This window comes from Cynocephalus volans, chromosome 3 (assembly GCF_027409185.1).
Source record: "Cynocephalus volans isolate mCynVol1 chromosome 3, mCynVol1.pri, whole genome shotgun sequence".
Classification (NCBI taxonomy): domain Eukaryota; kingdom Metazoa; phylum Chordata; class Mammalia; order Dermoptera; family Cynocephalidae; genus Cynocephalus; species Cynocephalus volans.
The window spans coordinates 157,730,696-157,756,104 of NC_084462.1; the positions used below are offsets into that span (position 1 = coordinate 157,730,696).

Below are 25,409 nucleotides of genomic sequence, written 5' to 3' on the forward strand. Positions count from 1 at the left end.
TTGAACAGTACTAACACGTTCTCTTAACAAAAGCTAGCAAGCGATTTAAAATGCAGGGACCGAAGGTCAGAAGCAACACCAAAATGATTAGTGGGCCTAGCAGGGTAGACACGAGGGTCGTAAGCCACGGAGAGGAGTTGAACCATGACTCAAACCATCCATGATTTTGTTCTCTCTCTTTCTTTCTTTTTTTTTGGCTAGGCTCTCCCTAATTTTGGCCATGGAGTCTTTAATTACCCGAGTGATCAATGTAAAAACAACATTCTTCTCTTAGTGCAGCACAGAGTCCCCCCTGCTGAAGGAACAAGAAGTCTAGTCCCCTTCTATTTTGTAGGATCACCTCAGAAAGAGAGGTGAGGGACTCTTGTAATTTAGTAATTGAATTTTCTATTTCTTTAATATCAGCATCTATGGCTGCTTGTAAACTTAGGTAATTCTGATGTTGAATAGCCAGAGCTGAAGCTCCTGTAGCTGCCCCAGCTGCTCCCAATCCTAAGCCTAAGAGAACAGAGAGCATGATACTTAGGGGCTCCCTTCTGGTTCAGTAGTTCCTGTTATTTTCATCCCAGTGTGATAATAGTTCTTCATAGGGATGGTGAACAAGCCGAGGCAACAACCGAACCAAGACACAGAAATCCTGGGTCTCATCTGGGGCCTGTAAGCTAACACAGGGTGTGACCTCAGTAGCGCAGGCCCACCATCCTTCTGGAGGGGGCAACAGATATGTGTCACCAGACCACTCGGTCAAGTTAAGAGTCTGGTTGCACAGCTAGCTGTGTGAGGAGGGGATCTTTCCCACACGTTCCTTGCCCCGCAACAGCTGACAGAGTGAGTTTGACTTGTCGTTGCTGCCAACGACAGTTGGAGACATCAGTTGTAGTATTAATTTCTGAAGGCTATTCCTTCATAATATGGGAGAGCAACATTATAACAAAGCCAGCAGGAGCGGGTAGCATTGGGGTTGGTACTATTTAAGACCTTGAAGGCTTCAGAAATTAAGCGGAATAACCCAGGTTGTTCTTGTGGCCTAAGTTCAGGGGGCTGAGTTATTCCCTTTGGTGCCTTAGTCTTGGACCCTTTAGTGGGGGCTGAGGACGCTGGTTGGGTACCCAGGGGTGCTGGGGTAGTCTTTGGTTTGACCCCTGGAACTAAGTATTTATTTGGGCCTATGGCAGTATATTGGGTTTCTACTCTGAACTTGATGGGGAACAACAGCCCATCATCATACCTCTCTTTATAAAATCTTAACCCCCACATAAATCCTTTTTCCCACCCAGTGGCCTTTTTTCCTGAATCCGTGAAGGACACTCGGAGGGGGTGACACCACCCATTACAGGAAGGGTTATCTTTCCACTTAGACTGGCTGCTTCCCAATCGGCCTGCCCACCCTGCAGCAGGGGGAGAGGGGTGGGTATAATTAGCCGTTACCTTTATATAGTCCCAGGAGGACGAGGGATTCCAATATGTGTCTCCTGTGGTCTCACAGCCCCAGCCTTTACAGAAATAATCTGCTTTGCCTCCACACTGATAGTTTAGTGTTCTGTCACGATGGAACCCAGGGCACACATAGAAGGTGAGGGCACTCAGCATACTTCTCTGATCTTTAGTAGAGGAGGCCCCCATGGTTCGAGCCCAAAGCACCCCAGTGGGGAGGGGGTAGAAGGGGATTTGTGAGCATCAGAGTATTCTTCTAAATCCCAGTTGGCTGGGGCTCCCATGGCTAATTTGCACACATTGGGAAACAGTTCAGGCCACCATTTTCCCGTGGTGACCTTGGACAGGGTCCAGATTTCATCTCCCGCCCCATTTAGAACATACCAAGTTAACTTTTGGGGGATATGTGGGCTGGAAGCTCTCAGGCTCCTGGGAAAGACTGTCAGGTACAGAAGGGGAAAAAATAAAATTTTCATCTTACAATATTTAAGGTGTTTGAACCCCCAGTCCGAACGATTTTGAGCTTCAAGGGGTGTTCCTTGTAACTTTGGGCTCTCCACGTGGCGTCTTTTGATCCTTGGTCCTCTGGTGGTGCAGGTTTTGTGTGTGAGGCGTGGAACCAGGTGGTGATCCCGTCTACTTTTATGGCAGTTGGTGTTGTCAGGAGCACCAGGTAAGGTGCCTTCCAGCAGGGTTCCAGAGTCTGGGAGTGATGTCGTCTTACGTAGACTGTGTCCCCAACCTGGAACTGGTGAGAAACTTAGGGGGTCCCAGGTTCATAGGCAGCCGCTAGCTGCGTCCAGACTTCCTTCTGCACCGCTTGCAGTCCTTTAAACCTGGCATATAAGTCACTGTTACTGTGGCAAGTGGGTTCAAAGGCGTCCCCCAGTAACGTCAAGGGGGAAGGGGTACCATAGAGAATTTCAAAGGGGGTCAGGTTGAACCGGGAGGGGGTGTTCCTAGCTCTAAACAGGGCCAAGGGAAGGAGCACCACCCAGTCCACGCCAGTCTCCATGGTTAATTTAGTCAGGGTCTCTTTTAGAGTTCTGTTCATCCTTTCTACCTGTCCTGAACTCTGCGGTCTGTAGATACAATGTAATTTCCAATTGACCCCTAGGTGTCTGGCCACTCCCTGGCTTACCTTGGCAACGAAGGCAGGCCCATTGTCGGACCCTATTACCTTGGGCACCCCGAAGCGTGGGAAGATTCCTTCCAGGATTTTCTTGACCACAACGGTGGTAGTCTCCTGTTTCATTGGGAATGCTTCTACCCATCCAGAGAAGGTGTCTACAAAAACTAGAAGATACTTGTAACCATATTTACCTGGCTTGATCTCTGTAAAGTCTACTTCCCCATATACCTCAGGTCTGCTTTCCCTGGGTCTTTTGCCAGGTCCCGTGGTATTCTTACAAGCATTTACCTTTTGACATGGCACACACTTATAAACTATCTGTTCTGCTAATTGTTTTAGCCCTGTGATGTGATATTTTGTCGTTAGGGCAGTCTGGACCAATTTGTTTATTCCCAGATGAGTCATTGGTGCATTTGTTTAATCATGGCACGTGCTTGTTCTTGTGGCAAGATAGGCTGGCCTGACACTGCATGCCAGCGCCCTTTTTCCTGATTGAAGTGGTTATTAGAGTCCCTTGAGATCTCTGCTACATCTTCAGCAGAGTACTTAAACTTGGGCTCCTCTAGCTTTGGGAATGTTAACTAGCAGAAGAGAAGTGAACCTGTTGGCTGCCGCCCTTGCTTCAGAGTCAGCCAAGTTGTTTCCCCGGGTGATGGGGAAATCCCCTTTCTGGTGGCCCGGGCAGTGTATAATATGCCCTTTTAGCGGTTGGTGAAGGGCCTCTAGCAGGGCTTCGATCTCTGCCTTGTTTTTGATTTCTTTTCCTCCAGAGGTTAGCAGACCCCGCTGTTGATAGATAGCACCATGCACATGGGCAGTGGCAAAGGCATACCTGCTGTCTGTATAGATGTTGATTCTTTTGCCCTCTCCTAGTTCAAGGGCTTTTGTGAGGGCGATGAGTTCTGCCTTCTGGGCGGATGTTCCTGCAGGTAAGGTCTGTGCCCATATCAGGTTTTGGCCATCTACTATAGCGGCTTCTGTCTTCGGCACTCCTTCTTTCAGGAAACTGCTGCCATCAGTGAACCAGGTGGCTTTGGCATTCATCAGAGGCTGATATGACAAGTTTTTCCGCCATCCATGTGCCTCAGCAAGCACTTGTTGGCAGTCATGGATAGGAGGGTTGAGGTCGGGGTCTGGGAGCAACGTGGCTGGATTTAAGCTCGCCGGGGGAGCGAAAGTAACTCGGTCTGAGTTCAGTAACAGAGTTTGATAGTGAGTTATGCGAGCATTTGTGAGCTAGCGGTCGGGGGGCTGGCGGACAATACTTTCTAAAGCATGAGGTGTTGAGATTACCAAACTCTGTCCCATAGTCAACTTGTCAGCATCTTTTACCAGAACAGCTACTGCCGCTATGATCCTTAGACAAGCTGGCCACCCCGAGGCTACTGGGTCTAGTTTTTTAGACAGATATGCTACAGGCCTTTTCCAGGGCCCCAGTTTTTGAGTTAGGACCCCCTTTGCAACCCCCTTATTTTCTGCCACATACAGGTGGAAGGGCTTGGTTACGTTGGGCAGCCCCAGAGCCGGTGCGGACATCAAGGCCGTCTTGATGTTGTTAAAAGCCTGTTCTTCCTTTCCCCACTTGAAGGGCTGACTGTTCTTAGTGAGGGGATATAATGGGGTTGCCATCTCAGCAAAACCAGGTATCCATAGGCGGCAGAACCCGGCAGTACCTAAAAATTCCCTGACTTGTCTTGGGTTAGCGGGTGGCGGAATGTGAAACACTGTCTCTTTTCTGGCTTCAGACAACCATCTTTTCCCATCTTTAAGAAGGTACCCCAGGTAAGTGACCTGTCGCTTGCAGATCTGAGCCTTTTTGGCAGAGACTCGATAGCCCAGTTCTCCCAACTCTGTGAGAAGTTTTGTTCCTTCCAGACACAGTTCCTCATCGGCCGCTGCCAGGAGGAGATCGTGTACATACTGCAACAGAGTTACCTGGGGGTTTGAGGCCCGGAACATAGCCAAGTCTTGGTGGAGGGCCTCGTTAAAGATGGTGGGCGAATTTTTGAACCCTTGAGGCAGGTGGGTCCATGTGAGTTGTGCTGCTAGGCCAGTCTCTGGATCTTTCCACTCGAAGGCAAAGTAATCTTGACTTTTTACAGCCAACGGTAAGCAGAAGAATGCATCTTTGAGATCCAGTACTGAGTACCAGGTCCTGTCTGGGGGTAAAGAGCTTAAAAGATTATAGGGGTTAGAAGCTGTGGAGTGGAGGTCGGTCACCTGCTTGTTTACCTCTCGGAGGTCCTGGACCGGTCGGTAGTCATTAGTCCCAGGTTTTCGAACCGGTAGCAAGGGCGTGTTCCAGGCTGATTGGCACTTCCGTAGGATCCCCAGCTGGAGCAGACGGGCAATGTGGGGTCGGATGCCTTCATGTGCCTCTTGGGACATTGGGTATTGTCGGACAGCTATAGGACTGGCCTGAGCCTTCAGCTCTATGTGGACGGGGGGCCGGTTTTTAGCCTTCCCTATCTCTGCAGTTTCTGCCCACGCCTGGGGATAGTTTTTTAGCCACCAGTCCATCTGTCCGGTCTCCCGCCCTTGTTTTTCAAACAATCGGTATTTATCTTCCAGCCTGAGAGTTAGTACCTGGAGAGGCTTTCCTTGTCAATTTAACACCCAAGGTCCCTCGGGGTCAAAATGAATTCGAGCACCCATTTTGGTGAGGTGGTCTCTTCCCAGTAGTGGGTAGGGGCACTCAGGAATGACCATGAATGAGTAGGATACCCGGCCCATGCCTAGGTCCACCATTCTTTGGGTAGTCCATGGGTACTGTCAGGTCCCTGTAGCCCCTTGTACCCATGATTTTTTATTTGAAAGGGGTCCATTTGTTTGCAGTAACACTGAATGCTGAGCCCCAGTATCTACCAAGAACCGAGTAGGCTTCCCCTCCACTGTAAGGGTTACCCTGGGTTCAGGAAGGGGGTCCGAACCCCGTCCCCTCTAATCACTGTCTTCCTGCAGGGACAAGACTTTGGGGGCTTGAGGCTTTTTCTTTTTCTTGGGGCATTCTCGAGCCCAGTGTCCTTTCCCCTTGCAGTATGCACACTGATCTTTTGCTAGGGGTTCCTTCTTGCTGCCCGGTACTGTCTTACTAGGTTCCCTAGTTTCCCTAACTACAGTGGCCAGAATTTTGTGAAGATTTCTTTCTTGGCACTTTTCTCTTTTTATTTCTTTAGCCTCCTGCTCTTTCTGCTTTCTCTCTTCTTTTTCTTCCTCTGACTCGCTATTATGATAAACCTTTTCAGCCACCTGCACTAATTCCCTCAATGACTTATCTTGTAACCCTTCAAGCTTCTGCAGTTTCTTCCTGATATCTCTACTAGACTGGTCAATAAAGGCAACTGTCACTGTAGCCTTGTGCTCCTTACTACTAGGATCATACGGGGTAAACTGACGGAATGCTTCCATGAGTCTCTTCAGAAATGCTGATGGAGACTCATTGGGCCCCTAGATTACCTCTCTTACCTTAGTCAAATTGGTGGGGCATTTTGCTGCCCCTCGGAGACCTGCCATTAGAGCCTGGCGATAGACCTTCAGGTGCTCCCTACCTTCTGCCGAGTTGAACTCCCAGTTTGGTCTGGTCAACGGGAATCCTACATCTATAACATTAGGGAGGAGGGTAGGTCGCCCATTGTCTCCTGGAACGCTCTTTCAAGCCTCCAGGAGGATTCATTGTTTCTCCTCGATGGTGAACAGGACCTGGAGGAGCTGCTGGCAGTCATCCCAGGTGGGCTGGTGAGTAAAGAGAAGGGATTCTACAAGGTTAGTGAGACCCTGGGGATTTTTAGAGAAAGGGGGATTCTGACATTTCCAGTTGTAAAGATAGGAAAAGGAGAAAGGCCAGTACTGTAAGGGCTGGTTGCCCGCTTCATCAGGAGGGCCATAAGCCCGCAGAGGGAGGGTGGGAACAGCCTCCAGAGGGGCTGCTCGCCTACTACGTATCCCCTGCGCAGGTCCCTCCCTTGCTCCTTGTGGGTCCTCTGGTGGAGCTGACAGGCAGACTGCCTGAGGGCAGAGGGAGGGAAAATAAGGAGGAGGAGGAGGGTCTAGGAGAAGCAAGTCTGATTCGGTGGGAGGTAGGACCTCCGGTTTCTTTCCCATCTCTTTAAGAGCAAACACAGCCGATGGACCTGTTAGGGGAACAAAGGGACGGACCCACGGAGGAGGGTCTGTGACCAGATCTTCCCAGACTATGATATAAGGGACCTGATCTGGGTGACTCTTAGAATTGAAACCAAAAATTTTTCTCTTTACCGCCGTGATCAGCGGTAGAGATAAGGAGCCTTTGGCGGGCCACCCGAGTTGGAAAGTTGGCCACTCTGAAGAACAAAGAGTTGCCCATTTATCCTTTTAACCTATACAGACAGATTATGAGCCCTGGCCTTCATGTCAGTCCAGTATTTCAGAGTTAGATTTAAAGGGGTCAAGACAGTCTGCCCCATGTCGTCCCCAGAAAGTCATCAGTCCCAACACACACGCAACCAGACAAACAAAAACCAAAACACTGACGCGCCCCTGCCACGGGCACCACAACCTGATTATCAGAGAACTCGGGAGGGGTTCAGGTCCACAAAATCATCCCACTAAAATAATTCATTGCGTCTCTGCTCCGTGGACACAGTCTCGAGGGTTGACGGGAAAGCAAACAAACCATGCGACAGGTGGCAAAAACGTGACCGCGCGGGTGGTGGTGACCGCCCCCGTCACGCCAGCCGCAGCCGTCACAGGCTCACGTGCTCCACACCTAATGGCGTCCCGGCGGTACAGGCCAGGACAGCAACACCCCCCCCACTCCCCCAAGAGAATCAGTCCTCCTGCCTTATGGGCCCCAAACCAGCCACCCCCGGCTCCCCGAAACCGTGGCCCAGCAGTTCCCAGCTCAAGGGTCCCGGTACAAAATGGCGGCGGGCCTCAGGAACCAACCATAGAGAGTCCGCCTGCCACAGACAGAGCGCAGGCCTCTTAGCGTCCGCCCCGCCCCGCCCCGGCCTCGCTTCCGCTGGAGGTGGGGGAAGGGTGCGTCTCTAAGGGCCCTTCTAGGAAAGCCTCACGCAGTCTCCGTGGTGCCGGGTCATCCGAGCTGAGTCACGTGACTGGTGAAAGCCGTCGCTGGGGAGGAGGGAGGAGAAATGGGCGGGAGGCCGGGGGATAGCTGGACACCCGGCGACCACGGGGTTGTCATGGAGCCGCGGGGCCGGGCTCGCGCATGCGCTACCTGACCTGCGGGGCCGGTCGTGGAGCTGCGACCCCGGCCCTGGGTGAGAAAGAGAGGGCCGGGCCTGAGGGGAGTAGAGATGGCGCGGCGGGAGAGGGTTTGGGCGAGGACCGTGGGGAAGGGAGTGGGCATAGAGGAGAGAAGAAGGGGAGCGAGGTAGGCGAGAGGGAGCACCGAGACTTTCGGGGGGACGGAGCACCAAATTGTGGGGGCAGAGGGTGGTGCGCCCCTCCCCCAGCTAATCGGTTTTGCCGTGATAGGTGGGGCCTGCGTGGGACAGGCAGTCGCGGGTGAGGAGGGGGCGGTGTGAGGAGCGAGTGGGCCCTGGTCTAGCCGTGGGGACAACAGCCAGCTGGGCGTCTGGGTGGGGAGAGAGCCTGGAGGCCAGCCAGGCTGTGAGCAGGGGGCCAGGGAATGGGCAGGTGAGTGGGCGCGAGATCTGAGGACCTGGTGAGGGTCTTGGGCCTTCAGTTTGGGGCTGGGGGAGTGCCCTGTTCTGGGCCCGGGGCACAGGTGTGCTGTCTTTTCTCGAGACCGGCCGTCATCCACTTTGCTTGTTATTTGCCCTGAGTGCCAGCTCGCCAGGAGTGGTGCCAGAGATAGGGGTGTGGGAGAGAAGGTGAGAAGTGCCAGGTAAGGGGTTAGGGGTTAGTGGGTGGGTTGGGGGGAGCTCTGATCCGGGCCCAGGTACAGGCCAGAGCCAGACTCTGTTATTGCCCAAGTCCTGGCAGTACGTGTTGCCTGGGCATTTGCCCTGGAAGGCTGGTGGTATGCCAGTCACAGCACAGTACTAGGGTCTGCCCAGTTCTTCCCTGCTGAGCTGGCAGGCTGGTGGATTCCTGGAGGGTGCACATGCTGTCTGACACAGATGCAGCGTGGGCTGGTGCGAATGGGTAGGTGGGCACTGTCACTGTGAACTCTTTGCAGTGGGGGATTTGAGAAAGTTCTCTAATCTGATCTCCCCTTGGAAAGGTGAGAATGGAGAGAGCCATACCTGGTTTTAAACTTAGGAAATTGTTTGGAATCGGGGTTCAGGATCTTTGACTTGAATTTTCTGCCAAGTTGGAGAATGGAATGAATGTGATGGGGAAGATGAACGTTGGAGATTTAGATGGATGGGGTTTTTCCACTGTTAAAATACACAGACATTCTCCCAAAATGGTATCTTTGAATATGCAGACCAAAAGAAAATGACTTCAGAGAAAACCTAGTAATGTGTTTATAGTTCTAACTGGTATTACTAATGGTTTTCTGGGTGGTAAAGTCTTTGTTTTCTGTGGCCTTATCACTTTATTGTATTTAAGCCTCTGCTTGGGCTTCTGCCTCACACCTCTGTCCAGGCATGCATGTTGTACACGTGACACATTTTAAAGGGATCTTGAACTCTCAGGAATGTTGCCAAGAATCCATAAAATGAGAGATCTAAAAGCAGTATTTCAGGTGCTTTCCTTGTAACCCTTGGGTCTCCTTTTCACTGCAAGCTCAAATCTCCACAGACTGTGGATTAGATCAACGTTTAATTTGGATGGTGGATTTGTCCCTGAGGTTTCATTTTTAGAATAAGATGTAGATCAATTATCTGTTTTCTGCAGTGCACCAGACCTGCAAGTTAGATCTTGAGGTGACCATGGCAGGTGACAAATAATTAGACCCAAATGTAAGAAGTATAAAAACAAAAGAGTCAAGTGCTGTGGAGCACTTGCTAGAATTTTCTTATACCTATTTATATAAACCTATATATTTATTGATTCTCTTTCTATTATGAGTGTTATGTTTGTTTGTTTGTTAGGGCAGCTGGCCAGTATGGGGGATCTGAATCCTTGACCTTGGTGTTACAAGGCTGTGCTCTAACCAATTTAGCTAACTGGCCAGCCCAACTTTTGAGTTTTAGTGTGTACTATCCTCTCCGTGAAACTTTTCGATGATGTGATGTGTTACGTATACATGCATGAAAGGCTCAATTAGGGCCAATTCTAACCATTTTGAAGCTTAAATTAGTCCTTCTAATGTGGAGTGAGGTACATGGGGTCCGAGACATTTGTAAAGCATTGTTAGTGTCTTCCAGTCTGTGCCAGGAAGCAGAGATGACACATTGGGTAAGAGCTGAGTAACCCATTTTCAACTCCTGGTCAGCTTGTTAGCACCTAACTTTATTGTAAAACAATACTAGAGAGGAAAAAAAAAATCAAACAACTTCTTGAGGTTTTCAGACTTTGTCATTTGCGTGGCCTTGAGTTTGAGAGCGCCGGTAGTAAATGCCATCACTCTGCCTGTTTCAGCCCTGTCGAGGACTTCATATGGTGCTGTGTATGAGCGGGTCTATTGTTCATGACTAATTAACAGCCTCAGCCCACTCCCAGGAAGGAGGTGCTGCTCCTTTCAAAGAAGAAAGGTTGGAGAGGGATGTAGGCCTTCATTCTCCATCCACGTGAGCCTCCCTGAGCTTTACTGAGGACAGAGGCTTTTATATTTTTAATCATTTTTACACCCAAAATAGTCAATTTACCATTCTAAATTCAATTATGCATTCTTTATTTCCAACTGCCACCAGCTCCCTAGGATCTAAAATTTTAGCATCTGTTCTCCTTTTAACTGTATAGGGGCAGAAAGGTGTGGTACCTTTTGTCACCCGTCATAAGGATCACAGCCAACATTCCCATAACAAAAGACAGGTTAACAAGACAAAGGCATACCAGATTTATTTAGTAAAGTTTTATGTGATATGAGAGCCTTCAGAAATGATCCAAACACTTAGGGAAAATTATTTTTATGTTCAGGTTTTTTTGTTTTTTTGTCTTTTTTTTGTGACCGGCTGTACCGTGCTCATCCAGTGAGCACACCGGCCGTCGGTATATAGGATCCGAACCGGCGGCGGGAGCACTGCTGCGCTCCCAGAGCTGCACTCTCCCGAGTGCGCCACGGGTTCGGCCCTATGTTCAGGTTTGATGAGGAATGGACAGGTGTGTAGAAATGTGATTGTACAAAAAGGGTATGATCTAATGGTAATTGACTGAGGGGAAACCCAGCAAGACCTGTGTGTTCAGATTTTTGTTGGCCTCTCTTGTGTGGCATTCCTTCTTCCCCAGTATAAGGCAGGACCCTTTCTGAAATGAGGGTTTATGATTTACTATCAGACAGGGTAGGTCAGAGAAGTTCGTTATGGCCAGCTCCTACGCAGAATGGCAGAGGAAGTTTAGGGTAATATGTCTAGTTTCTGTGACCCACCTTGGGGAAGAGGAATTCTAGTTTCTATGGCCTGTCTTAGGGGAGAAAGGGACATAGGAGATAGAAGGACAGGAGAAGGTAGACAGAGACTTTGCTTCTGAGGCACTTCCAATGTTCTTTAGTTCAAAGTACTCAGCATGCCAAAGCTCTGTACTTTGAGGTATTGTTTTCTGAGCCCCAACAACCAATTTCTTAGTATTTCAGTATTTTGATTCCATGATCAGTGTTGCCCTGCAAATTTTCAATAAGCCAGAATAAACTCCTGGGTATTTTCTGTAGCTCTGTTAACTACACTTTAATAATAATAGCAAGCCTTTTTCATTGTCTTGTCACAAGGATTGTAGATGACTAAACTGGGATGCTTTATCTAAAATGAAAGATAATAAATAATTCATGTTTAGTAAGATAATGTAAAACTTTGTCAGGTTCTTAATCGGTTGCAACTAGCACAAGCTACCTTCCTAATCTAAATCAACAGCCTGGTCAGACTTGAATTAGTGTGAATGCCCATCCACAAGCTACTTCCATTCTGAAGAAGGCTCCCATTCATTTTTGGACAGTATTATTTTAGGAAAACTACGCTATGTACATTTGTTGAGTTTCACACAAAAGGATCCTGATTTAATTAGAGATAGTTTTACATTTAAGTCTACTTTTTAGATGGGGCTGTCTGTGCTGTCAGATGTCATAGCCATCAAATAGACGTTGCTTTTGCATAGTGCTCTGTGAGATGTGACAGTGACATTGTTTATCTTTTATGCACATAGGATTAAATGTGTGACCTGTGGAAGAAAAGTGTTTGATTTGACATTAAATGAATGAGGAAGCCAGCTCCCTTAAATGAGTCAGATATGGGGCAAAAAAAAATTTTTTTTTCTTGAAATTGTTTAAAGTTCACTCTCATTCAGACCAGTTTGTGTTCCCTTTAGTCCACTTCTACTGTATGCAAAGTATGAGCAGGAGGATTGCTCAAGGATGCTCAAAAGCATCCTTGTGTTCTATTTAATTTTATTTTGAATCCTTCCTCTCTTGAATAGTTGTTCTTCACTAGATCCTGTATTAGCACAAATGTTCAGACTTGGCACTTCAGGATATTCCAGATGCAGTGCTCTTTGGTAGGGAGCTCATGTTTCTCTCCCACTCAGGACAACAGGATGGAGTCACGAGTGGATTGTAAGTTAAAACATCACCAGACTTTGCTTATACCTACCCAGTTTTATTATTATGATCGTTTTCCTTGCTGGATCCCTATTCTCTTTATCCCTGCAGTATCCTTTGTGTTCTTACCATGATGAAAAGTTCTCAGCCTCTGTTGGCCCTTTGAAGGGCTGATTTGTCTCATTCTTGCACTGTTAGCCTAGGTCTGGATCTGCTATGGACTGTGTCACGGGAGTGAATCTAGACTTCTCTCCTGGGTCCCAGTGTTACATGTGACTGCCTCCCCAGCATCTCCACTTGGATGACTAATAGTCACCTCAGTTACAAGACCAAAATTGAACTAGCCACACCACCCTGTCCCACCCCACTCAACTCCTTTCTATGCTCTTCTTGGGCTCCCTAGCTTCGGGAATAGTACCACCATCTACCCCCAACTCCCATACAATAACCAAGTCCCATCAGGTCAGCTGCCATGTTACACTTCTTCCCAGCTCCACTGCCACCATCTTAATTCACCTGGACTGCTATGGTAGCATCTGAACAATCTCAATGCCACTGTCACCTCTTTCCCCCTTAGTACCAGTCCAGCATCCGAAATGCTTTTAAAATACAAATCTGATCATGTTGGTCTTCTGGTTAAAATCCTTCTGTGGCTTCCTATTGCTCTTAATATTCAGTCTTTCCAGCATGGATTCCAAGGCACTGCCTGTCTGTCCCCCACTACCCACCTAGCGTCAGGGCATGGTATTCTACTCCTCTGCACTGTCCTGCCTCCCCGGCCTTTCTTTGAATGTGCCAAGCTCCGTGCTCCATTAGGGCCTTCACACTGCCTGGAACACACCTGCATACCCCATCCATCACCTAACTCCTACTAACTACTCATCCTCCAGATTCCAGCTACGTGGCACTTCCTCAGTCTATTACCCCTCCCCTTCATAGCTCTTATCAAAATAGTCATTAGTTTTGTAATTACTTCATTAATATCTGCCTCTCTTTCTAGATCACAAGCTCCAAGAAGGAGGTAATCTTGACTATTCTGTTCACTCTATATCCCCAGTCCTAGCACAATGCCTGATTCACAGTGAGCACCCAATAAATACTTTTAAATGACTGAACATAAACTTATCTGAGCCTCAACTTCCTCCTCTGTAAAGTGGGATAGTGTTGGGCTAGGGCTCACAGACCCTTCAAACCCGTTGTACAGACTGGGTCACAAACCCCTCACTTGCAGGTCCACGGGCTAGGTAATAGGGAAAAGGTCCTGGGAGCCGTGGGTAAAAGTTAATAGGCTTTATTCTGATGCAAGCTCAGGTACCTAGCAGCAGCCGCCCTAGTGGCCTCCCGGGGTGTACTGAGGATGCTGGGGGTCAGAGCAGCATGTCCTTTATACTTCACGAGTCAGATAACCAAGGAACTCCTGAGCACACATGCACATATTTACGTTAAACAGGTTAGGTCATGCTTGGCAAGATTCTGAACATCTGAGGGATCCTGAGCATTTATATTCCAGTTTTCCTTACAAATAGCAACTGAAGAGGACATTATAAGGCTCAAGTGAGAGAACACTAATAGCAATAAATGTTATGGACTTCTATACAAGCATTTTATCATATGTGATCTTATTTATGCATAAAAGTTTTTTAAGCCAAAAAGTGGCATGCATATGTAAGGAGTTATTTTTACTCTTTTTTTTTTTTAAAGATGACTGGTAAGGGGATCTTAACCCTTGACTTGGTCTTGTCAGCACCACGCTCACCCAGTGAGCTAACCGGCCATCCCTATATGGGATCCGAACCCGGGGCCTTGGTGTTACCAGCACCACACTCTCCCGAGTGAGCCACTGGCCAGCCCTTACTCTGCTTAATACCTCATCCAAAGAACCGAGAGGTTATTTTGAGAAAATCTACACTATGGGAGGTGACACTAGGTCATGAGCCTGCAAATGTATACTGGGAAAGCAAGCCTTGTTGGTAGGTGTCTCCTCCCCTCCCCCCTCTCCCCAGGGATAAGGGTCAGTTGATTTGGTTACCCATTCCAAAAAGCCTAATCAAATGTGCCTTTGTTAGTGGTTTACAAAGTTTCCACTGAATATGGTGTGTGTGTCTTGAATTTGTAATGGAATTAGAGGGCAGCCAGAGGATTGCGAATCTCCTTTTGGGTGGAAACCATTCTGTTCAGTAAGCTTGAAGCTTTTGTCAATTGAGACGTCTGAGAAAATATAGCTGGTGTGGGCGAGGCCGGTGTCCTTTGCCCTTGCTCTGTTCCCTATTTGAGTCACCTGTTTCAGCTCTCTGGGCACTGACTTCTTATGTAATTGTTGTTTTTCATAGGGCAATCTGGTTGAAAAGAGTACCGATGAACCTGCTGCCAGCCTAGTAAGAAATGGAGAGGAAAAACCCATCCAGAGAGAGCCCCAGAAGACTCTCAGCCAAACTAGGCAAAGGCACAGAGATGAAAAAAGTGGCTCGTCAACTTGGCATGGCGGCTGCCGAGTCAGATAAGGACTCTGGATTTTCAGGTTTAAAATATCTTATCCTTTCTGCATTGTAAGGAATGGTTTGTCTGAAAAAGTTTCTACCTAAAATTCATTTGCCTGATAAGGATGGGAAGCTTTCACACACAGAACAAGTAACTACCTGATTTCTTCAAATGGCAATTCTGATGCCATACGGCAGGGTACCCATTGTGGGGTTAGTTCTGAAAGAATGATTTGACATCTTTTCTCAACTTTAAATCTTACATGTCCAACTGTTGCAAGTGGTTACTGGAAAAAATATTTAAATACTCATAATTCTGTTGTTTTAGCTTTTTTTCATGGGAATAGTTGCATTATAGGGGAAAAAATACTACTGCATGTTGCTACCATGTAACAAATTTGAAGACTGCCAGTTAAAAGTAGTGTATAATTTGTTAAGATAACTTTTTTGTAACACCAAGGTCAGGAGTTCGGATCCCCTTACCGGCCAGCTGCCCATCAAATGAAAAAAAAAAAGATAACTTTTTTGCTAAGAAAGTAATTTTGCTGTGTTTAAACCTCCCTCCCTCCATACCTCCCCAGATATAAAATATCTGTGTGTTGTATATTTGGACTCTTGAGTCACCTGGCCCCGTTCTAAACTTGAATATCTATTAGAGACAAGAAAGTAGAACAGTTTTCTTTACTAGTTTGTCTTAAACCTTACCTGAACAGGCTAGCTGCATCCTCAGTGAATATTAATTTTGTGCTGAGGCTCTTTTTTATTTCCAGGTCTGAGAGTAGTGGCTTATATAAAGCTCTAGTGTCAACATTTTGGGCCCAGGTAATGCACAGGGGTGATGCCAGGGGATTCTGGCTAAGTCAGCATCCTGAGAGTGAAGCGTTCTCTAGAGGAAGACATGTTATCCAAGCTCACAAAGACAAATTGAGCCGTTTTGTTGATTAATTTATGGTGAGAAATGCAGCTGTTAGGAAAACCAGAACCCCCCTCATTCTTAGATTGGTGTATCTTCTCCCTGTAGGCATGCTGCGTGAGAAGCTGAATTATAAATAGACTGTTGCTCAGAGAGGAACAGAGCACTGACCAAGGGATTAGAGTAAGAGGAATTAGTTGCCCTACCCAGGGCCAGGACAGTCCAGGGAGGGGCAGGCCAACCTGTAGCCCTTGGGATTTTTCTTCTCTATTTCTTAGCAGTGGTTCCCAGGCTTGCCTTATTATAAGGCTCGCCTGAGACATTTATTAAAAATACTGGTCACCAGACCCCTCTCCTGGAGACTCTGTAAAGAGTCTGTGGGAGGGCCTAGTATATGGAACAGAGACACTTGTTTCTTTGTGTTTTTTTTTAACAAGTGTCTCGTATGATCAGACAGGTTTGGGAAATAGGTCTTGTGTCTCTTTTTCTTTTAACGTTCATGTTTGCTTTTTGTCTGTTTTTCATATCATGAAGGTAATACATGCTCGTTGTAAAAGCTTAGAAATTTGGAAAAGTGCAAAGAAGAAAATGAACATTATTCATAATCCTACCATTTGTTATTCCCAGTACTGTTGACATTTTGGCACTTCTCCTTCCAACAACTTCAACTTTGTGAGGCTAGTTGTTTAAGAAATATTGTGCCCTTCAGACATAAAATGGTATTGAAAATGACCAAACTAATTTTGTCCCAGGAAGTGGCCCCAGTGAATGCCTCCAGTCACTCCTGGGCCAGGTGCCTGTGATTTTGTTACTGTCTGAGTTATCATTCGAGTTACCTTGGACTGTGGTGAAATTTGCAAAATGAAGATAGTTTTTTCCATTTTAACGATTTTTTCTAATTTTATATTTTGAAAATTTCAAATCTGTACAAAAATGAATGAATACCTTACTTTTCTTTTAGATCCACTGGGTATTATCATTTTTCCATATTTGCTTTATCTCTCTATACACACATGCATGCACACATGTACACTAGCTGAACTATCTTAAAATAGGAGTTGTAAGCACTTGACATTTCACCCCTAAATACTTCAGAATGATCTCCTAAAAACTAGGACATTTTTCTATATAATTGTAATGTCATACCCTTAACACTGATACAGTTATCATTAGCTACAGTCCAGACTTAGATTTTCCCCATTGTTCTACTAATGTCCTTTATAGCTGTTTGTCCTTTTGTCTATTTGTTTTGGATCCAGGATTCAGTTGAGGATTGTGCATTGCATTTAGTTGTCCTGTCTGTTTGGTCTTATTTAATGTAGAACAGCTCCCCCATCTTTCCTTTCTTTTCCTTTCCTTTCCTTTCCTTTCTCCTTTCCTCTCTTCCCTCTTCCTTCTTCCCTCTTCCCCTCCTTTCTTTTCCTTCTTTTTTTTTTTAATAAAAGATGATCAGTAAAGGGATCTTAACCCTTGACTTGGTGTTGTCAGCACCACGCTCTCCCGAGTGAGCCACGGACCAGCCCTTTCTTTTCCTTCCTGATGACATTGATATCTTTGAATGAGTTAGGCCTGTTGTTTTGTGGGATGTCCCACATTGTGGATCTTCTAGTAGTTTCCTCATTATTAGAATCAGGATACACATTTTTGACCAAAATACTACATTGTTGATGTTGTATCCTTTCCATTGCAACACAGAAGGAGACTTGTAAGTTGGTCTTAGTTTTGGTGATGCTCTGGTCGATCACTTGGTTAGGGTAGTGTGTACCAGATTTCTTTACTGTAAAAGTACCCTTTTCTCTTTGTAATTAATAAGTAATTTATGGGATGATACTTTAAGATCATGTGATTGTTCTGTTCCCCAACAAACTCTTGATCAGAGTTAGTATTCATTTATGATACTTGCCTATCAGTTACTACATTCGTGGTTTCAAAGTGGTGATCTTATAATTCTGTCATTCTTTGTACCTTCTTAGCTGACGTTCTTCTGTAAAGAAGCGTGTTCCCTGTTCCACCCCCTCTTTTGAATATCACTGTGGCTACATGGATTCCTTTTGTAATTCAGTTTGTCAATTCATTAACATCATTATTTTTGATACTCAAATTGTCCCAAATTTGGCCACTGGGGGTCCCTTCTAGGTAGCTCCTGTCTCTTTCTGACACATCCCAGTTAGTGTTTAAATACTTCCTTGTTTTCTGGGACAAGCAGCTGTACACTCACTGCCAAAGACTTGGAATCAGCTATTTGTCCAAGGAGCCCTGGTTTCCTATATGTGCAGAATGACATTTAGAAAATAAGATCTGGGCACTAGATATGTACATTACTTCTGGGATCATTTGTTTCTGGCCTAATGATTCTTAACTAGAGGCGCACATTTGGATTACTTGTACTTAATGAAAATACACCTACCTGGGCACCAGGTATATCTTGTCTCTATTGATGAATGTCCTTGTGGTCACACAATCTCCAAGCTAGAGAAAATGCAGTTGTTGACATTTGCATTCATTTAAATTAAAGTCACGTTTCAGTCCTGCCTTGTCCGGATTACTGAGATTCATGATGAACATTTAGGCTATTCCAGACTCCTCGGTAGCAGGGCACAACAGCTGTTTGGTTTACTCCAGCAGGTATCTAATTTCATACATTTTGTGTGGGATGCATATAGGGCAACCTTATTTTCTTTGCCTTGGAGAGCATCTTTCTAACACTCATTGTGCAGGGTCCCCAATAGGCACTCTCAGCATGTACTTAGGACACTAATAAGGGAAGTGCTTAATAGGGTAGAGGAGGCCAACGAAAAGAGGAACATTTAAACCTCAGCTTTGATGAAATTACCCAGGATTTTACAATTAGATAATTTAGGAAGAAGCTTTTTTAATTTCAACATGGATATAAGTTTTGAGGTTTACAGATTGTTTTTGTTTTCCTTATTATAATTACATCTTGTGGTGCCTAGAGCCTCTCAAGGTCTTACTCCTGCATCTGGCTGCACATACCCCTCCCTTCTCAGTAACAGATTCTTGAAAGTGATGAGCCAACTTTGAAGGCTTCAACTCATTTCCCCTGTAGAGTGGTGATAATTATGCAGGTCTTGTCTGTAAGAGATTTAGAAAGGAAGTCAAGCTGCCTAGGGCAGTGATTCTTAATCTTTTGAGGTAGGATGGGATAATTATAGATTCCATTGAAAATCCAATGAAAACCAAAGACCTTCTCTCAAAAAATTTCACAAAAACACTTATCACAAATGTTCCATTTAATTTCAAGGGGCCCAAGGCTCCCTAGGAGCTGGGTTAAGAACCCTTAGCCTAAAGCCTGAGTGAACTGACCATTCTTCTGCCCACCAGATGGGAGCTCGGAATGTCTGAGCTCAGCAGAGCAGATGGAGTCCGAGGACATGCTGAGCGCCTTAGGCTGGAGCAGAGAAGACAGGCCAAGGCAGAACTCCAAAACTGCAAACAACGCCTTCCCTACCCTGTCCCCCATGGTTGTCATGAAGAATGTGCTGGTCAAACAGGTGAGGTGGACTAATATCTCCTAAAGTCTTTGCAAATGAAAGTGTCTGAGTTTCCTGTGTACAAAGACTCTCCCTCTACCAAGAAGAGATTTTAGAAACGGACCACTAGAAAGAACCACTCTAAAGTGTACTTTCTGTCCTGGGGAGAGGATGTTACCTTTCAACCACGGACACTGTTTTGAAAAGCTATACAAGAATTATGATGTGGGTTCTTACTTTTGAGACAGACTATTTTATTTCTGTATTCGTTGTAGTTTGTCCAAAGGGACCCTGAACTACTTTAGTCATATATAAAGGAACTAAGCAGAAATGTCATCACTTCAGTGGTGTATTCTAACACACGGCAGAGTTTAGGGTAGAGACAAAAGAATCTCTTTGTGATTTGAATTGCCCTGGGAATTTAGAAATGCAGAATGCATTTATTTGTTTCACAAATAGAGGCAATTTCCATGTTTCTTATATCATTCTGAGCATTTTGTTAGTAATCAGCCAGGGCTATGTCATTAGTGACAAAGCAGCTCTTTTGTTTAGGTATGGCTTTACCCACAGAGTCCACACAGCATTGTTGCAGAGTTGAAAAATATCCTGTTTGGGGCTATATTACATTACTATACGTATTATGTGATTATTTTCTACATATGAAAGAAAAGATTTATATGAAAATCTAAATTAAGCCCCAGTGTTTGAAGCTGAGAACTCAATTATGAAACTTGGTCAAGTTAGAATAGAGAAGCCTGAGAAACAGAAATGATTGATTTAAGCCAAAGAAATTTAACCTTACCCTACCTTAATCTGAAAATAAATCACAGTTCCCACATGGGTTCATTAATGAGGCCACTTGAAGATAATGACATTTGAAATCTGGCTTTCGTAGTTGACCTTCCCACCGTAGGTCAAAGGTTAGAAGAACATGGCTGGAACCTGAGAGGAGACCTTAATGTCTTAACTATTATCTAGTTATTTCTGAAGAACACAAACTGATTTTCAGCAAGGTAGCCTGGTGAGTTCTGAAAAAGAATTTTTGCTTGTTGAATCACATCTCCGCTAGAAGCACAGCTGTTCTTATTGAAATGAAGAGAGAGAATGAAGACAGGAAATGGAGCCCAAATGACATTGTCCTGACCCCACCGGTGCTGCCCAGTGCTGCTCCTGAGCCTCCTTTCTCCTGGCTCTTTTTGTCCCTGCCTTTTTCTCTGGCTTCCTTGTCACTCTTTCTTGTGTGCCTGTATTTATATCCCTTCTTTGTTGTAGGGTAGGCTGGCAGCTCTAGAAGGCTGAGAGCAGCCCTCAGTTAAGGAGTGAGTAGGCTTTTCTAGCACAGTTGCATTCTTCAGGACAGAGACCCGCTGGGAAGGCCGCTGGGCTTGATCAGGAAATAGGAGACTTGGGGACAAGCTGACCTTCTGGAGTAGTCTATGAGTTTTGTTTTGTTTTTTGAAACATGGTAGAATCCAGCACATTATAAAATTAATAAAATAATAATATGCTTTTTAAAACCTCTGCATGTTGTGTAATGTCTTGATTATTGCTGCTTGGTTTTAGGTATTTTTCTTTTGGGGGGTCTGACTTCATTTCTGCCCCTAGACAGTGTGATCTTGCATAGGGGCCAAGGGAATACTTCCCCTTTACCCCTTGAAGGTTCACTGAAAGTGGACTGACAGGCAGATTAATAGGAGAAAGGGCATGACAAATTTTATTTTAACATGCTCAGCAGTGGTAGGGGATGGATTATGCGGAGGGAAATCACAGGACAGTGATTGCCCAATATCCCAATGGCTACAGAAGCTTATATACTTTTCTTCATTGGGGTGGGGGGTGTAGGAGTAAATGATGTTCAGGGGAAATCAATGAGCCCAAAGAACAATGGCCTGGGACCAAGTTTTTCTGAACTCTGGGGCAGGGAGCATCACAGGTGAAGCGTGGAAAGCAAGTCAGGCAAAAGCTGGCTTGTTATGTATGCAGATGAAAGTATTTCAGGTGATTGCCGGAGCTGCACTCAGAACAGACGTAGACAAGGGAGGGGCACCTCAGAGAAAGCCTGGCTGTTTACTTCACCAATGCACATTTTTTTCTACACATGCAGATGTCCTCCACAAAAGGCAGCTTTTTAGCCATTCTTATTTTTCTAGTCCCTCTGAAGAGCTGTCTTTAAATATGTCAAAGAAGTATATTTTGGGCTGAAATATTTTGCTTTCCTTCACTTGCACACAATTAATTAACCACCATGGACTTCCTTTTCTTCATCTTTAACATGAAGGCTTTATGTGAAATGATTCTTGAGATCCTGTCCAAGTCTAAAGTTTTATTCTGTATTTCCCCAGATGATTTCAACACAAATAATACAATTTGTAAAATCTAATAATTGGAACAAATAAGCTAAGTATCTGTTTAGGACAGTGGGCAGAACAGCACCATTAGAAAGAACAGTCCAGTAAAATGATCTTGGGAAAGCAACACATTAGATATTTTCTGCATCCATTTGCCTTGTAGGTCAACCCTTAGGGCATGGTCAGTTTGGGAGATAGCCTGAAGTTTTGTTTCTAACTGAGCTGGACTAGGCTGATCTCTACTTTGAAAGACTCCTGATCTTGGATCTTCTCTGACAGGGAAATGTGGTTTCTGGGCCTAGCATTGCTTGCCTTCGTACATCTAGAGTATATCTGAACACCAAGAGGGCTGCAGAATGGACTCTCTAGATCATCCCTGCCTTTGCACAGGAGATGAATTATAGTTGGCCTGAAGTTCCTAGCCTGGCATCCAAGAAACAAATGTGTGCAAAATGGTGTGTGTGCAAACATGTGGGAAGATAGTCCATGTGTTCTTCAGATAAATCAAATGTCCCCACACGACCCCACTAAGCATGAGCACTTCTGTCAGGCTTGCTCTCTGCCTAGCTTCACCTACACTCGTGTCTTTGGGACCGGGTTGGAACTGGACAGGCTTTCAAATGTTGAAGACAAGTAGCCATGTCCTGCCTTATTAGATTTCATCTGAATCAGTATTTTAATTAAAAATAAAAATGTGTAATTGAGGAGTAATATAACAAAGGCAGTATAGCAGAGTGGTTAAGATGGGTTTTAGAGTGAGAGGATGAAATTCTAGCTGTAGCACTTAGTACTTGATGACTTAAAGCAAGTTATTTCAACTTTATAAGCCCCACTTTCCTATTTATGAAGGGAATTATAACTACCTCACGGGTTTGTTGTGGGGATTAGGTGGGATAACCCACGTAAAATATCGCGCACAGTGCCAGCCTGTGGTAAGCAGCACTACTTGGTAGCTCTTATTACTGTATTTTGAATGGTTTTATGATTGTTAGGTGTCACTGCCTTAAAAACAGGGGCCTGTAGACTCCTGACCATATGTAACTTTCTAATCATAAGTTGTTTTCAAGTAAAGAGAGGTTCCGATTATAACTAAATGAAGATAGACTTTTATGTAAAGTCACATTCGTAGTCTTGAGATTTGCATGTTTTAACTATGCCCAGAAATTGTACTGTCCATATTTTTATTTCTTCAGTAGAGACCTTAACTATGTCATTACTTCACCTACCTATAATTTCTTTTTCTGAGTGATAGCACTTGAATAAAAATAGATATTTTCTCCAGTTTTCCCTTAGGAAAAGTTAAAAAAGAATTTGTGATATCAGACACAAGTGGATTTTCAAGCCCCTTTTCCAGTCATGTTCTTGATAAGAGCCACTGTGGATGTGAGGGAATCTCTGTACTTGAAATGGTTACACATATCTGAGTATCTGCCTTGGCCCTTTGGCAGAAGTGTCACTCATCTGTCCTTTCAGCAGGTAATGAGTAGTATGCTTCTCTCTTCCTTTGTTTTCAGGGCAGCAGCTCATCCCAGCTACAGTCATGGACTGTCCAGCCCTCCTTTGAAGTGATCTCAGCACAGCCACAGCTCTTATTCCTTCATCCACCTGTACCATCTCCTGTCAGTCCCTGTCATGCGGGCGAGAAAAAGTCAGATGCCAGGAACTACCTGCCCATTCTAAATTCTTACACCAAAATAGCCCCACACCCAGGCAAAAGGGGCCTTTCCCTCAGACCAGAAGAAAGAGGAGCAAGTGGAATGCAAAAGAAAATCTGCACTGAGAGACTTGGGCCAAGCTTGTCTTCCAGTGAGCCAACCAAGACCGGTGCTGTACCATCCAGACCCTCGACTGCAGCACCACCCAGTGCCAAACTTGCCGAGGACTCAGCTCTGCAGGGTGTGCCCTCCCTAGTGGCAGGGGGAAGTCCACAGACTCTTCAGCCAGTATCCAGCAGCCACGTGGCTAAAGCTCCCAGTCTGACCTTTGCTTCCCCCGCTAGTCCTGTCTGTGCCTCAGACAGTACTCTACATGGGTTAGAGAGCAACTCTCCCCTCTCACCATTGTCAGCTAATCATAAGTCACCCTTATGGGCAGCAGAGCACCTCTGCCACAGCCCAGATTCCTTTTCAGAGCAGCGCCAGAGCAAGCATAGGCGCTTTCAGAATACCCTGGTAGTGCTACACAGATCTGGTTTGCTGGAGATCACTTTGAAAACCAAGGAGTTGATTCGTCAGAACCAGGCGACTCAGGTGGAACTAGACCAGCTAAAGGAGCAAACCCAGTTGTTCATAGAGGCCACCAAGAGCAGGGCTCCTCAGGCTTGGGCCAAGCTGCAGGCATCTTTAACATCTGGGTCCAGTCATACTGGCAGTGACCTAGAAGCATTCTCTGATCGCCCAGACATATAGCACAGACGGCATATTTTCCTGTTACTTGAGTAGTTCTTTGAAATATTTTACTCTTACCTATTTCTGTTTCCTAAAGTTTATGTAAGAGCTTTTCCTTTTAAACCTCTACTGTTTAGCAGTTCACTTATAAAGCCACGTGCCAGTAGCTGGCTGCTGTCTCAACCTGTGGTCTGTGCACAGGTTATGCATTTCTCCGTTCCACTGAGGACCTCTGATTCAGAGTGTCCTTGAGTTCCTCTTCCTTAGCTTGCAGGCTCTCCGATGGGTCATGGGGCAAAGCAGGAAAGGTGACTGTGGGGGGCTCTTCTAGCTGCCACCTCCCATGTCCCACTCACCGGGATCAAGGGTGCAATAATACAGATGAGTGTACAGAGTGACACCTGTTGAGCCAGGGAGTAGGTGACATAAGGATCCCTTCCCCTGAGTATCTTAGAAAAACGGAGGAGGTGTGTTTGCATTCTACAAGGCATTGTGCCAGTTGGGTGAAACATAAAATGCTCTGGGCACAGGTTGTGCCTGATTGTAAGCACTTAATCACTTAAAGCTTTGTTTTCTTAAACTTGAAAGTTAAGGGAAAAGGGTAGGACCATTTGACTCATTCACTTTAATCACAAGCCAGATTTCACTTAAATGATTAGGCAAAATGAGATTTTTAAGGTATAGCATGGATTCAGTATTCTTTGGAATTGTAGTTGATGAATTCCTTTTTTTATTTAGAGACTGAAGAAAATAGACATGGCCAGTATCTCTTGGCCAGGGGCCAGAAGATTCTGGTAACTTATGCTTTTTTTTTCTCTTGAAACAGTTCAACTTGTTTTATGTCTAAAAACCTTAAGGATAGCTTCAGTCGTTCCTGAGGGTGCAGTATAAGTCAACCTTCTGCAGCCACCCTGGGCTCCCCCCCCCCTTTGTTTTCATAAAAGAGGAAAGAAGTGATTATTAGGCTTGATAAACTTTGAATTAAATGAAATCATCCGGAGATTGTGATAAGTTCACAAAGAATTAGAAAACATTCTTATCCATTTTCTTTTCACATCCCAAGTTTTCATTTTTCCCATGTTATGGTGACAGGGAATGATTATGGAGCACAGTCCTCTGTGTTTCTTTCACGGGTTGGATATTGGCAACAAATCCAAAGGTGTAACGTTGGTTATATGAAGTTCATCTCAAAATGGAGAATGTGAGTTTCCAGATGATACACATTCGTTTCAGCTTCGTTGTATCGGTAACTAGATTTCTAAGAGTAAATTTTTTTAAAAATTTATCTTATTTAAAAATTTCATCCTCTTGAAAATCTTTGTTTTACAAATTACCTAAATAAGAAGTTCCATGTGACTGAATTTATCTTTTAAATATTCTTGAAGTTTTACCAGGACCAGAAGTTAGTGATCATAATTACTAGGTAACTGTAACTCTAACAAACTTTAAAAATTGTAAGGCATCAGATTGCCTGTACTTTGTTCACAAACATGTATGATTTAGATATGACCAGTTTAAAAATAATCAACTTGGTATAATCGCTAGACTCTTCTGATCAACAGAATTATTACTTGCCATTTGCTTTCTGAAAGAATTTCAAAAATTAGAGCTAAAAGAAGGCTCGGCTCC

At 45.1% G+C, this 25,409-nt stretch overlaps 1 protein-coding gene across 4 annotated transcripts; it reads left to right on the forward strand.

Annotated features, from left to right (window-relative positions):
• Window positions 1-7,713: 7,713 nt before the first annotated feature.
• Window positions 7,714-25,065, forward strand: CIPC (CLOCK interacting pacemaker). Of its 4 annotated transcripts, none has more exons than XM_063091458.1 (4): window positions 7,735-7,824; window positions 14,495-14,682; window positions 18,897-19,066; window positions 22,908-25,065. In XM_063091458.1, the coding sequence occupies exons 2-4, from the start codon at window positions 14,547-14,549 to the stop codon at window positions 23,799-23,801; spliced, it is 1,200 nt and encodes a 399-aa protein (XP_062947528.1). In that variant the 5' UTR covers window positions 7,735-7,824; window positions 14,495-14,546; the 3' UTR covers window positions 23,802-25,065. The 4 variants fall into 4 exon arrangements, with proteins under 4 accessions (XP_062947530.1, XP_062947528.1, XP_062947527.1 ...); XM_063091457.1 differs by lacking the exon at window positions 7,735-7,824 and adding an exon at window positions 7,918-7,937; XM_063091459.1 differs by lacking the exon at window positions 7,735-7,824 and adding an exon at window positions 8,167-8,203.
• Window positions 25,066-25,409: the final 344 nt, after the last annotated feature.